The 15,376-nt window shown below is 51.0% G+C and overlaps 1 protein-coding gene across 1 annotated transcript; it reads right to left on the bottom strand.

Moving 5' to 3' along the window:
- Positions 1 to 380: 380 nt before the first annotated feature.
- LOC142098626 (putative N-acetyltransferase camello) lies at positions 381 to 3,342 on the bottom strand. Its single transcript, XM_075181487.1, has 2 exons — positions 3,062 to 3,342; positions 381 to 1,228 (listed from the first exon to the last, which is right to left on the bottom strand). Exon 2 carries the CDS (start codon positions 1,224 to 1,226, stop codon positions 561 to 563), a length of 666 nt encoding a protein of 221 aa, XP_075037588.1. The 5' UTR covers positions 1,227 to 1,228; positions 3,062 to 3,342; the 3' UTR covers positions 381 to 560.
- Between the last annotated feature and the right edge of the window lie 12,034 nt (positions 3,343 to 15,376).

The raw sequence follows: 15,376 nt of genomic DNA, 5'->3' as shown, positions 1-15,376 counted from the left end.
CCTTTAGATTAACACAACTGACGAGATTACTCATTTTATTTTTCAGTTTCTTAGGTTTAGGGTTTACAAAAATAACATATGTACACTTTTTACTTTTGATTGCCAAAGCATTTGTTAAGCAGTAATAATATAGGATGTCACAGCCTCTAAGCCTATATCAGAGAAGGTATCACGTTCCTGCAGAGCTGTGGGAGAGTTGGTCTGTATCTTACAGGACTCAAACCTTCAACGTCCCATCATCAGTCAGGAGGGCATGAGAACCATAGATGGGATCCACCAATTTACACAAATCCTTGATACACATGTGGTTTCCTTGCAGCACAATGGAGGTACTAATTGCAGTATAGAGCCACACAGTGTCCAATCACAACAGGCTCAGCAAGTTTCATATATTTATTACATATAGAGACAAGTGGCTTAGAAAAGGAAATGTATATATTTATCACTATACAACTTATTATTATGTTCTGACATATTGCAACTAGGACTACAGAGAACTGTTTGCAGCTTTCATCGATTCCCTGAGATCCAGATCAGAAGAGTCCTCACCCGCAGCAGCGTTAGTTCACAGGTAATATCTCGTATCGATACTTAGAGATTGTGAAGTTAACCAGTTTCCCATACACCGTGGGAAGGACAAACTCTGTGTATTTTCTGAAGCCCACACTCTCGTACATGGCTTGTGCCTCATGTTGGACCATCAGTGTGTTGAGGACTACAGATCTGTAACCACCCTGCCGAGCGAAGGTGATGACCTCTCGTGACAAGGCTTTGGCGATACCAAGCCCTCTGAAGTCCTTTCTTACCGACATTCTCTTTAGGATTAATTCATCGCTCCTGTCTCCTGAAGGCTTCACAGCCACTGTCCCAATAATGCTGTCTTCTGCTTCCACTATCCAGAAATGGGAACCCTTGCTCTCCATGTAAGTCTTCTGGATGTCCTGGAGGTCTTCCTTCAAGCAATGGTCAATATACATGTTCCAGCAGTAGGCCAGGACCTGGCGCCCCAAGGCCAGGAAGAGTGTGACGGCCAGAACGGGTAGGATGAGTGACTTGGAGCTGAAAAGCAGGGACAGGAAGAAGCATGTAATGACGAAGAGAACCCAGGGCTGTTTCAGGACGTGCATGCAGACGCTAGGGACGTATTCACTCATCCCAAGAGAAAACAGTTCTCGCACAGCCTCGTAGTCAGAATCCCCATAACTACGGATTTTATACTCTGCCATCACTGAAAGAAGCAGAAGGGGGGAGTCTTAGTTTTGTGCTGTCATAACTATAACGTACAGGGGGAGGATATGGCAGGGACATATCCGGGATAGGGGAATACAGAGTAGAAGACATAGTCCAGGTACAGGTGGATATAATGCAGGGGAGATATAATGTATAGAGGGATATAGGCTGTGGGTTATATAACGTACACGTGGATATAGGGTAATGGATATATACTTTACGGTGAGATATCAGGTAGAGTAGGATGCAGGATAAAGGAAATATATCAGGTATTGTGCGATATAGGGTATGAAACAAATATCAGGTATAGGAAAGTATCAGGGGAGAAAGGGGTAATAGGTAGGGGTAATATTTCAGGTACGGGGTGATATAGAGTAGAAGATACTTCAGGTAGAGGATAATAACATGTAGGGGTAACATAAGGTACAAGGGGATAAAGAATAAGGGACATATGTACAGGGGGACATATAGTAGGGGCATATATCAGGTACAGGGGGATACAGCACAGGGGACATACATCAGGTACAGGGAGATATAACATAGGGGACATATATCAGGTACAGGGGGATATAACATAGGGACATATATTAGGTACAGGGGGATACAGCACAGGGGAAATACATCAGGTACAGGGGGATACAGCACAGGGGACATATATCAGGTACAGGGGGATATAACATAGGGGACATATATCAGGTACAGGGGGATACAGCACAGGGGACATATATCAGGTACAGGGGGATATAACATAGGGGACATATACCAGGTACAGGGGGATACAGCACAGGGGACATATATCAGGTACAGGGGGATATAACATAGGGGACATATACCAGGTACATGGGGATATAACATAGGGGACATATACCAGGTACAGGAGGATATAACATAGGGGACATATATCAGGTACTGGGGGATATAACATAGGGGACATATATCAGGTACAGGAGGATATAACATAGGGGACATATACCAGGTACAGGGGGATATATCATAGGGGACATATATCAGGTACAGGATGATATAACATAGGGGACATATATCAGGTACTGGAGGATATAACATAGGGAACATATATCAGGTACTGGAGGATATAACATAGGGGACATATATCAGGTACAGGGGGATATAACATAGGGGACATATATCAGGTACTGGGAGATATAACATAGGGGACATATATCAGGTACTGGGAGATATAACATAGGGGACATATACCAGGTACTGGAGGATATAACATAGGGGACATATATCAGGTACTGGGAGATATAACATAGGGGACATATACCAGGTACAGGGGGATATAACATAGGGGACATATATCAGGTACAGGGGGATATAACATAGGGGACATATATCAGGTACTGGAGGATATAACATAGGGGACATATACCAGGTACAGGGGGATATATCATAGGGGACATATATCAGGTACAGGGGGATATAACATAGGGGACATATATCAGGTACAGGGGGATATAACATAGGGGACATATACCAGGTACTGGAGGATATAACATAGGGGACATATATCAGGTACAGGGGGATATAACATAGGGGACATATATCAGGTACTGGAGGATATAACATAGGGGACATATACCAGGTACAGGGGGATATATCATAGGGGACATATATCAGGTACAGGATGATATAACATAGGGGACATATATCAGGTACAGGGGGATATAACATAGGGGACATATATCAGGTACAGGAGGATATAACATAGGGGACATATATAGGTACAGGGGGATATAACATAGGGGACATATATCAGGTACAGGGGGACACAGGTTTGGGGGTATATACGAGGGAGAGGTGACCTCACCTATGCTGTAGTTAAGGAATTGCAGGCAGTTCCCGGCGCTGGTTTATCGCGTCATTTGACATTTAAAATTTACTAGAGTTAAACAATTATATATCCGCCATGTTTCCGGAGCCCGCACAGGACAGGACCGCGGACACTAGAGGGCGGAGATTTTAACCACGGCTCGGTGTGTGGGCGGAGTCACCCTGGTGTCAGTGACAGAGGAGGGGGCGGAGTCACCCTGGTGCCCCTGACAGAGGAGGGGGCGGAGTCACCCTGGTGCCCCTGACACAGGAGGATACTGTTAGTGATGGGGACACAGGAGGATAGTGTGAGTGATGGGGACAGAGGAGGATACTGTGAGTGATGGGGACACAGGAGGATACTGTGAGTGATGGGGACAGAGGAGGATAGTGTGAGTGATGGGGACAGAGGAGGATAGTGTGAGTGATGGGGACACAGGAGGATAGTGTGAGTGACGGGGACAGAGGAGGATACTGTGAGTGATGGGGACACAGGAGGATACAGTGAGTGATGGGGACAGAGGAGGATACTGTGAGTGATGGGGACACAGGAGGATAGTGTGAGTGACGGGGACAGAGGAGGATAGTGTGAGTGATGGGGACAGAGGAGGATACTGTGAGTGATGGGGACAGAGGAGGATACTGTGAGTGATGGGGACACAGGAGGATACTGTGAGTGATGGGGACACAGGAGGATACTGTGAGTGATGGGGACAGAGGAGGATACTGTGAGTGATGGGGACAGAGGAGGATAGTGTGAGTGATGGGGACAGAGGAGGATACTGTGAGTGATGGGGACACAGGAGGATACTGTGAGTGATGGGGACAGAGGAGGATAGTGTGAGTGACGGGGACAGAGGAGGATAGTGTGAGTGATGGGGACACAGGAGGATAGTGTGAGTGATGGGGACAGAGGAGGATAGTGTGAGTGATGGGGACAGAGGAGGATACTGTGAGTGATGGGGACAGAGGAGGATAGTGTGAGTGATGGGGACACAGGAGGATACAGTGAGTGATGGGGACACAGGAGGATAGTGTGAGTGATGGGGACAGAGGAGGATAGTGTGAGTGATGGGGACACAGGAGGATAGTGTGAGTGACGGGGACAGAGGAGGATACTGTGAGTGATGGGGACACAGGAGGATACTGTGAGTGATGGGGACAGAGGAGGATAGTGTGAGTGATGGGGACACAGGAGGATACAGTGAGTGATGGGGACACAGGAGGATAGTGTGAGTGATGGGGACAGAGGAGGATAGTGTGAGTGATGGGGACAGAGGAGGATACTGTGAGTGATGGGGACAGAGGAGGATAGTGTGAGTGATGGGGACACAGGAGGATACAGTGAGTGATGGGGACACAGGAGGATAGTGTGAGTGATGGGGACAGAGGAGGATAGTGTGAGTGACGGGGACAGAGGAGGATACTGTGAGTGATGGGGACACAGGAGGATACAGTGAGTGATGGGGACACAGGAGGATAGTGTGAGTGATGGGGACAGAGGAGGATAGTGTGAGTGATGGGGACAGAGGAGGATAGTGTGAGTGGTGGGGACACAGGAGGATACTGTGAGTGATGGGGACAGAGGAGGATAGTGTGAGTGATGGGGACACAGGAGGATAGTGTGAGTGATGGGGACAGAGGAGGATACTGTGAGTGATGGGGACACAGGGGGATAGTGTGAGTGATGGGGACAGAGGAGGATACTGTGAGTGATGGGGACATAGGAGGATAGTGTGAGTGATGGGGACACAGGAGGATACTGTGAGTGATGGGGACAGAGGAGGATAGTGTGAGTGATGGGGACACAGGGGGATACTGTGAGTGATGGGGACAGAGGAGGATACTGTGAGTGATGGGGACACAGGAGGATAGTGTGAGTGATGGGGACAGAGGAGGATACTGTGAGTGATGGGGACAGAGGAGGATACTGTGAGTGATGGGGACACAGGAGGATACTGTGAGTGATGGGGACACAGGAGGATAGTGTGAGTGATGGGGACACAGGAGGATACTGTGAGTGATGGGGACACTGGAGGATACTGTGAGTGATGGGGACAGAGGAGGATAGTGTGAGTGATGGGGACAGAGGAGGATACTGTGAGTGATGGGGACACAGGAGGATAGTGTGAGTGATGGGGACACAGGAGGATACTGTTAGTGATGGGGACAGAGGAGGATACTGTGAGTGATGGGGACAGAGGAGGATACTGTGAGTGATGGGGACAGAGGAGGATAGTGTGAGTGATGGGGACACAGGGGGATAGTGTGAGTGGTGGGGACAGAGGAGGATACTGTGAGTGATGGGGACAGAGGAGGATACTGTGAGTGATGGGGACACAGGAGGATAGTGTGAGTGATGGGGACAGAGGAGGATACTGTGAGTGATGGGGACAGAGGAGGATACTGTGAGTGATGGGGACACAGGAGGATAGTGTGAGTGATGGGGACACAGGAGGATAGTGTGAGTGATGGGGACACAGGAGGATAGTGTGAGTGATGGGGACACAGGAGGATACTGTTAGTGATGGGGACAGAGGAGGATACTGTGAGTGATGGGGACAGAGGAGGATACTGTGAGTGATGGGGACAGAGGAGGATAGTGTGAGTGATGGGGACACAGGGGGATAGTGTGAGTGGTGGGGACAGAGGAGGATACTGTGAGTGATGGGGACAGAGGAGGATAGTGTGAGTGATGGGGACACAGGAGGATAGTGTGAGTGATGGGGACAGAGGAGGATACTGTGAGTGATGGGGACAGAGGAGGATACTGTGAGTGATGGGGACACAGGAGGATAGTGTGAGTGATGGGGACACAGGAGGATAGTGTGAGTGATGGGGACACAGGAGGATAGTGTGAGTGATGGGGACACAGGAGGATACTGTGAGTGATGGGGACACTGGAGGATACTGTGAGTGATGGGGACAGAGGGGGATAGTGTGAGTGATGGGGACAGAGGAGGATACTGTGAGTGATGGGGACACAGGAGGATAGTGTGAGTGACGGGGACACAGGAGGATACTGTGAGTGATGGGGACACTGGAGGATACTGTGAGTGACGGGGACAGAGGAGGATAGTGTGAGTGACGGGGACAGAGGAGGATACTGTGAGTGATGGGGACACAGGAGGATAGTGTGAGTGACGGGGACACAGGAGGATACTGTGAGTGACGGGGACACAGGAGGATACTGTGAGTGATGGGGACAGAGGAGGATACTGTGAGTGATGGGGACAGAGGAGGATACTGTGAGTGATGGGGACAGAGGAGGATACTGTGAGTGATGGGGACACAGGAGGATACTGTGAGTGATGGGGACAGAGGAGGATACTGTGAGTGATGGGGACACAGGAGGATACTGTGAGTGATGGGGACAGAGGAGGATACTGTGAGTGATGGGGACAGAGGAGGATAGTGTGAGTGATGGGGACACAGGAGGATAGTGTGAGTGATGGGGACACAGGAGGATACTGTGAGTGATGGGGACAGAGGAGGATAGTGTGAGTGATGGGGACACAGGAGGATAGTGTGAGTGATGGGGACAGAGGAGGATACTGTGAGTGATGGGGACAGAGGAGGATACTGTGAGTGATGGGGACAGAGGAGGATACTGTGAGTGATGGGGACACAGGAGGATACTGTGAGTGATGGGGACAGAGGAGGATACTGTGAGTGATGGGGACACAGGAGGATACTGTGAGTGATGGGGACAGAGGAGGATAGTGTGAGTGATGGGGACACAGGAGGATAGTGTGAGTGATGGGGACACAGGAGGATACTGTGAGTGATGGGGACAGAGGAGGATAGTGTGAGTGATGGGGACACAGGGGGATAGTGTGAGTGATGGGGACAGAGGAGGATACTGTGAGTGATGGGGACAGAGGAGGATACTGTGAGTGATGGGGACACAGGAGGATAGTGTGAGTGATGGGGACAGAGGAGGATACTGTGAGTGATGGGGACAGAGGAGGATACTGTGAGTGATGGGGACACAGGAGGATACTGTGAGTGATGGGGACACAGGAGGATAGTGTGAGTGATGGGGACAGAGGAGGATACTGTGAGTGATGGGGACACAGGAGGATACTGTGAGTGATGGGGACACAGGAGGATACTGTGAGTGATGGGGACACAGGAGGATACTGTGAGTGACGGGGACACTGGAGGATACTGTGAGTGACGGGGACAGAGGAGGATAGTGTGAGTGACGGGGACAGAGGAGGATACTGTGAGTGACGGGGACACAGGAGGATAGTGTGAGTGACGGGGACACAGGAGGATACTGTGAGTGATGGGGACACTGGAGGATACTGTGAGTGATGGGGACAGAGGAGGATAGTGTGAGTGATGGGGACAGAGGAGGATACTGTGAGTGATGGGGACACAGGAGGATAGTGTGAGTGATGGGGACACAGGAGGATACTGTTAGTGATGGGGACAGAGGAGGATACTGTGAGTGATGGGGACAGAGGAGGATACTGTGAGTGATGGGGACAGAGGAGGATAGTGTGAGTGATGGGGACACAGGGGGATAGTGTGAGTGGTGGGGACAGAGGAGGATACTGTGAGTGATGGGGACAGAGGAGGATACTGTGAGTGATGGGGACACAGGAGGATAGTGTGAGTGATGGGGACAGAGGAGGATACTGTGAGTGATGGGGACAGAGGAGGATACTGTGAGTGATGGGGACACAGGAGGATACTGTGAGTGATGGGGACACAGGAGGATAGTGTGAGTGATGGGGACACAGGAGGATACTGTGAGTGATGGGGACACAGGAGGATACTGTGAGTGATGGGGACACTGGAGGATACTGTGAGTGATGGGGACAGAGGAGGATAGTGTGAGTGATGGGGACAGAGGAGGATACTGTGAGTGATGGGGACACAGGAGGATACTGTTAGTGATGGGGACACAGGAGGATACTGTTAGTGATGGGGACAGAGGAGGATACTGTGATTGATGGGGACAGAGGAGGATACTGTGAGTGATGGGGACAGAGGAGGATAGTGTGAGTGATGGGGACACAGGGGGATAGTGTGAGTGATGGGGACAGAGGAGGATACTGTGAGTGATGGGGACAGAGGAGGATACTGTGAGTGATGGGGACACAGGAGGATAGTGTGAGTGATGGGGACAGAGGAGGATACTGTGAGTGATGGGGACAGAGGAGGATACTGTGAGTGATGGGGACACAGGAGGATACTGTGAGTGATGGGGACACAGGAGGATAGTGTGAGTGATGGGGACACAGGAGGATACTGTGAGTGATGGGGACACTGGAGGATACTGTGAGTGACGGGGACAGAGGAGGATAGTGTGAGTGACGGGGACAGAGGAGGATACTGTGAGTGACGGGGACACAGGAGGATAGTGTGAGTGACGGGGACACAGGAGGATACTGTGAGTGACGGGGACACTGGAGGATACTGTGAGTGACGGGGACAGAGGAGGATAGTGTGAGTGACGGGGACAGAGGAGGATACTGTGAGTGACGGGGACACAGGAGGATAGTGTGAGTGACGGGGACACAGGAGGATACTGTGAGTGATGGGGACACAGGAGGATACTGTGAGTGATGGGGACAGAGGAGGATACTGTGAGTGATGGGGACAGAGGAGGATACTGTGAGTGATGGGGACGCAGGAGGATACTGTGAGTGATGGGGACGCAGGAGGATACTGTGAGTGATGGGGACGCAGGAGGATACTGTGAGTGATGGGGACGCAGGAGGATACTGTGAGTGATGGGGACGCAGGAGGATACTGTGAGTGATGGGGACGCAGGGGGATAGTGTGAGTGATGGGGACGCAGGAGGATACTGTGAGTGATGGGGACGCAGGGGGATACTGTGAGTGATGGGGACAGAGGAGGATACTGTGAGTGATGGGGACACAGGAGGATACTGTGAGTGATGGGGACACAGGAGGATAGTGTGAGTGATGGGGACAGAGGAGGATACTGTGAGTGATGGGGACACAGGAGGATACTGTGAGTGATGGGGACAGAGGAGGATACTGTGAGTGATGGGGACACAGGAGGATACTGTGAGTGATGGGGACAGAGGAGGATACTGTGAGTGACGGGGACACAGGGGGATACTGTGAGTGACGGGGACACAGGGGGATACTGTGAGTGACGGGGACACAGGAGGATACTGTGAGTGACGGGGACAGAGGAGGATACTGTGAGTGACGGGGACACAGGGGGATACTGTGAGTGACGGGGACACAGGGGGATACTGTGAGTGACGGGGACACAGGGGGATACTGTGAGTGACGGGGACACAGGAGGATAGTGTGAGTGACGGGGACACAGGAGGATACTGTGAGTGACGGGGACACAGGAGGATAGTGTGAGTGACGGGGACACAGGAGGATAGTGTGAGTGACGGGGACAGAGGAGGATACTGTGAGTGACGGGGACACAGGAGGATACTGTGAGTGACGGGGACGCAGGAGGATACTGTGAGTGACGGGGACGCAGGAGGATACTGTGAGTGACGGGGACGCAGGGGGATAGTGTGAGTGACGGGGACGCAGGAGGATACTGTGAGTGACGGGGACTCAGGAGGATACTGTGAGTGACGGGGACACAGGAGGATAGTGTGAGTGACGGGGACACAGGAGGATAGTGTGAGTGACGGGGACACAGGGGGATAGTGTGAGTGACGGGGACAGAGGAGGATACTGTGAGTGACGGGGACACAGGAGGATAGTGTGAGTGACGGGGACACAGGAGGATACTGTGAGTGATGGGGACAGAGGAGGATACTGTGAGTGATGGGGACACAGTAGGATAGTGTGAGTGATGGGGACACAGGAGGATAGTGTGAGTGATGGGGACACAGGAGGATAGTGTGAGTGATGGGGACACAGGAGGATACTGTGAGTGATGGGGACACAGGAGGATACTGTGAGTGACGGGGACACAGTAGGATAGTGTGAGTGACGGGGACACAGGAGGATAGTGTGAGTGACGGGGACAGAGGGGGATAGTGTGAGTGACGGGGACACAGGAGGATACTGTGAGTGACGGGGACACAGGAGGATACTGTGAGTGACGGGGACACAGGAGGATAGTGTGAGTGACGGGGACACAGTGTTACGAACCGCGGCTCTCCGACGGGCCGCCACGGCTCGCTTCCGGTCTTCTCGGACGCCCCGGCCGTCTCCATGACGACCGGGGTGTCACTTCCGCCTCTGACGTCCCGGTTGCCTAGGCAACAACCGGGACGCTGTTATCCAGAGGCCGCAGCGCCCGGCCAGCAGGCTGACACCCGGGCACATACCAGCAGGGAAAGGTAGGACTATTTATGTTATGATGTAGACTCTGGTGATAGTCTTTCTGATTTTTATTTATTGTGCTGTCTTGTGATTGCCAGTATTTCCTCGGGGCAGTGATTATGCAGTGGGAGGGGTTTTATTACTATGACTCCTATTGGATCTCCTTGCTATTTAAGGCAGTGAGGACTGAGCCTCATTGCCAGTTATAGCTTCCTGTTTAGCTAGGCTCCTGTTCCTGTTTCCCTGCTCCTGTGCTTATTCTATTATTGGATTTCCCGTGTATGACCCCTGGCTTGTTTTTGGACTTCGTTGTATTGCCTGTGACCCCTGACTTCGGCTCGTTTTCTGATATCCCTGTCTGCTGCCGGCCCTTGACCTTTTGCCTGGATCTCACATCGCTGTGTTCTTCTACGATGCCTCAGGGTTCTCCCCAGTCAGTGAACACTACACGACCCTCCGTTCGTCTGCAGCCAAGTCTGTCCCCACCACTAGGGGCTCCAGTGAACACCAGACATCGGAGCAGATTCCGGGTTCTGTCGTGCTGACTGAAGGAGTTCCTAACATTATAACTGGCCCAAAAATAAAGACGATCCTATTTTCCACTGATGGAACCCAGTCCGGCTCAGGTCCTAGCAGGGCAGATCCAAGTTGTGTCGCAGATGGTTCAGGATCTTTCACACAGGCTTTCTGCTCAGGAAGAAGCTGCCAAGGCCTCACAAGCAACTCCGGCACCTGAGCCAAAGTTAAATCTTCCGGACCGGTTCTCTGGAGATAGAACCTTATTCCGAAATTTTAAGGAGGGCTGCAAGCTGTATTTTCGTCTCAGGCCCCGCTCCTCGGGCTCGGAGCAACAGAGGGTCGGCATTGTCATCTCCTTACTCCAAGGCGATCCCCAATCCTGGGCGTTCAGTCTGACTCCTGTTAATCCAGCTCTGCAGTCCGTAGACGCCTTCTTCAACGCACTTGGTCTCTTATATGATGACCCAGATAGGGTGGCCTCGGCCGAGTCCCACCTAAGAGCGCTGAAACAGGGACGGCGGACAGCGGAAGAGTACTGTGCCGAGTTCCGACGTTGGTCGGTCGACAGTCAGTGGAATGACCCCGCACTACGGAGTCAGTTCCGGCTTGGGCTCTCGGAGCAGATAAAGGACTCCTTAGTCCAGTATCCTTCATCATCTTCCTTGGAGGCCTTAATGCAATTGGTTATTAAAATTGACCGCAGGATCAAGGAAAGAAGGTCCGAGAAGGAGGCCGCCTCACCATCCTGGTCCTCTCCAGCCGTCTACCCAGTTCCTCAGGATTTACCAGAGCCCATGCAGTTAGGGGCTTATCGCCTGTCCCCTGAGGAGAAATCCAGGTGGCGGTCATTGGGGCTATGTCTCTATTGCGGCAATAAAGGCCATCTCCTGCGTAGCTGCCCGAACAAGGCGGGAAAAGACCAGGCCTAGGAGTAAAGGAGGAGGTACACCTAGGTCTCCAGATGGTCTCCTCCAAGAATTCTGTTTTAATCCCTGCTCGGATCATGTATGGTAATCGATCCGTTTCTATCCCTGCCTTTCTTGACAGTGGGGCAGCCGGAAACTTTTTGGATATAAACTTTGCCAAGACTCTGGGCATTCCGTCCGTAAACTTGGACTCGGAGATCACGGTCTGCGGACTGGATGGCAGACCGTTAACTGACGGAAGGGTCTCATATCAAACGCCTCCTCTGCAGCTTACGGTGGGAGCTCTCCATTCTGAAGTCCTCTCGTTCTTTCTGATTCCTTGTTCCTCCGTACCATTGATCCTCGGGCATCCCTGGCTTCAACTTCACAACCCTCACATAGATTGGAGCACGGGAGAGATCATACGATGGAGTAAGGCTTGTTCCTCAACCTGTCTTGCTCTTCCTCTCCGGATTGTTCAGCCTTGCCCTGGATCTCTTCCATTGCCTTATCGTGAATTCCACGACGTGTTCTCGAAAAAAGAAGCAGACTCTCTACCCCCACACCGTAGCTACGATTGCTCCATTGATTTGGTTCCGGATGCCAAGCTTCCTAAGGGAAGATTATATGCCTTGTCTATTCCCGAGACCAAGTCTATGGATGATTATGTGGAGGAAAACCTACGTAAGGGATTCATTCAACCATCCAAATCACCCGTAGGAGCGGGTTTCTTCTTTGTGAAAAAAAAAGATGGGAGCCTCCGGCCGTGCATAGACTATAGGGGTCTAAATGGGATTACCGTGAAAAATACCTATCCGTTGCCACTCATCTCCGTGCTGTTTGATCAGCTCAAATTAGCCACAATATTCTCCAAGATCGATCTGCGGGGGGCATATAATCTGGTTCGAATCAAAAAGGGCGATGAGTGGAAGACGGCCTTCAACACTCACTCAGGCCATTATGAATATCGGGTCATGCCCTTCGGCCTATGTAACGCCCCCGCAGTGTTTCAAGATTTTATTAATGATGTCCTACGAGAATTCCTGGGGAGATTCGTTGTAGTGTATCTTGACGACATTTTGATTTATTCCCAGTCGTTGGAGCAACACCGTACTCATGTCAGACAGGTACTTCGGAAACTCCGCCAGCACTGCCTCTTCGCTAAACTCGAGAAATGCGAGTTTGAAGTCACTCAGGTCACGTTCCTCGGATATGTCATCTCTCCTCGTGGCTTCTCCATGGATCCCAGTAAGGTACAGGCCGTTCTCGATTGGATCCGGCCAAGCAATCTTAAAGCCATTCAGAGGTTTTTAGGATTCGCTAATTACTATAGGCGATTCATCCGGTCATTCTCGGTATTAGTGGCTCCAATTACAGCCCTTACCCGAAAAGGGGCCGATACCGTTAATTGGTCCTCTACTGCCTTAACGTCTTTTCAGGAGTTAAAAGAGGCGTTCATCTCTGCACCTGTCCTCCGACACCCCAATCCAGAGTTACCCTTTATCATCGAAGTGGACGCTTCTGACGTCGGGGCAGGTGCCATCCTTTCTCAGAAAGACCTCAATGATCACTGCCTGCACCCCTGTGCATTTTTCTCCAGGAAATTTTCCTCCGCTGAGACCCACTACGACGTTGGAAATAGGGAGTTGCTGGCAATCAAGTGGGCATATGAAGAGTGGCGCCACTGGCTGGAGGGAGCTAATCATGTTGTTACAGTATATACCGACCACAAAAATCTACAGTATATTCAATCTGCCAAGATTGTGAACTCCAGACAAGCCCGGTGGGTCCTCTTCTTCTCCCGTTTCAACTTTACCATTACCTTCTGGCCCGGATCCAAGAACATTAAGGCGGACGCCTTGTCCCGCAGTTTTTTCGCCTCTCATCCTTCCCTCGCAGAAACCACTTTCATCATTCCAGCATCCAAAGTAGTCCTTGGCAGCAGATACCAAAGAGTTTGTGTTATCCTGTGAAACCTGTGCCAGGAACAAGTCTTCTCGCAAACGTCCTGCCGGGCCTCTTATGCCACTGTCCATTCCAGCGAGACCCTGGACCCACATATCGATGGATTTCATCGTGGAATTACCGCGCTCATCCAGCTTTAACACCATCTGGGTGATAGTGGACAGATTTAGTAAGATGGCACATTTCGTCCCTCTTGTAGGATTGCCATGTGCTAAAACCTTGGCATCTCTATTCATTCAGTACGTTTTCAAGCTCCATGGACTTCCTGTTAACATTGTCTCTGACCGCGGCTCCCAATTTGTAGCCACATTCTGGAGAGCATTCTGTGCCCAATTAGGAATCAAACTATGTCTGTCTTCGGGGTATCACCCACAGTCCAACGGACAAACGGAGAGGGTTAATCAATCCCTGGAGCAATTTCTCCGTTTATATGTAACTAAATGCCATAGTGATTGGGCTGCTCTGCTTCCATGGGCAGAATTCGCCTACAACAACTCGTGCCATTCGTCTACTCTGGTATCACCATTCTTCTGTAACCTCGGATTCCATCCTCGGTCCAACTCGCTGGAGGTCTGGAATCAAGCTAAATCTAGTTCTTCGATTTCTTATCTGTGCCGGATATGGAGAAAGGTTCACCTTGCCCTCAAACAAGCTTCATTTAAGTCTAAACATTATGCTGATCAGCATCGTGGACCATGTCCTTTCAAGGTCGGGGACAAGGTGTGGCTATCTACCCGCAACATTAAACTTAAGCAACCTTGTAGGAAGTTGGGCCCTAGGTTCATTGGACCCTTCGCCATTATTAAACAGATTAATCCTGTGGCTTTCAAGTTGAAACTTCCTCCTTCACTCAAAATTCCTAACACATTCCATTGTTCCTTGTTGAAAGCAGCCACATGGTCACATAAATTCAGACCACGTCAATTGCACAGACCTCGTCCTGTCTCAGTCAGAGGACACCAAGAGTTTATTGTTGAAAAGATCCTAGACTCCAAAAGGGTGCAAAGCCAAATCCACTTTTTGGTCCACTGGAAGGGCTACGGCCCGGAGGAGCGATCTTGGGTGCCGCAAAAGCATCTTCATGCTAACCAACTCATTAAGGACTTCTTCAAAAAGTATCCTGGGAAACCTGGAAGTCGGGGTGCATTGACCCCTCCTCAAGGGGGGGGTACTGTTATGAACCGCGGCTCTCCGACGGGCCGCCGCGGCTCGCTTCCGGTCTTCTCGGACGCCCCGGCCGTCTCCATGACGACCGGGGTGTCACTTCCGCCTCTGACGTCCCGGTTGCCTAGGCAACAACCGGGACGCTGTTATCCAGAGGCCGCAGCGCCCGGCCAGCAGGCTGACACCCGGGCACATACCAGCAGGGAAAGGTAGGACTATTTATGTTATGATGTAGACTCTGGTGATAGTCTTTCTGATTTTTATTTATTGTGCTGTCTTGTGATTGCCAGTATTTCCTCGGGGCAGTGATTATGCAGTGGGAGAGGTTTTATTACTATGACTCCTATTGGATCTCCTTGCTATTTAAGGCAGTGAGGACTGAGCCTCATTGCCAGTTATAGCTTCCTGTTTAGCTAGGCTCCTGTTCCTGTTTCCCTGCTCCTGTGCTTATTCTATTATTGGATTTCCCGTGT

The sequence above is a fragment of the Mixophyes fleayi genome, chromosome 1 (genome assembly GCF_038048845.1).
Source record: "Mixophyes fleayi isolate aMixFle1 chromosome 1, aMixFle1.hap1, whole genome shotgun sequence".
Classification (NCBI taxonomy): domain Eukaryota; kingdom Metazoa; phylum Chordata; class Amphibia; order Anura; family Limnodynastidae; genus Mixophyes; species Mixophyes fleayi.
Note: the sequence above shows the minus strand (reverse complement) of the source record. Positions and strands in the feature narration are given on the sequence as shown.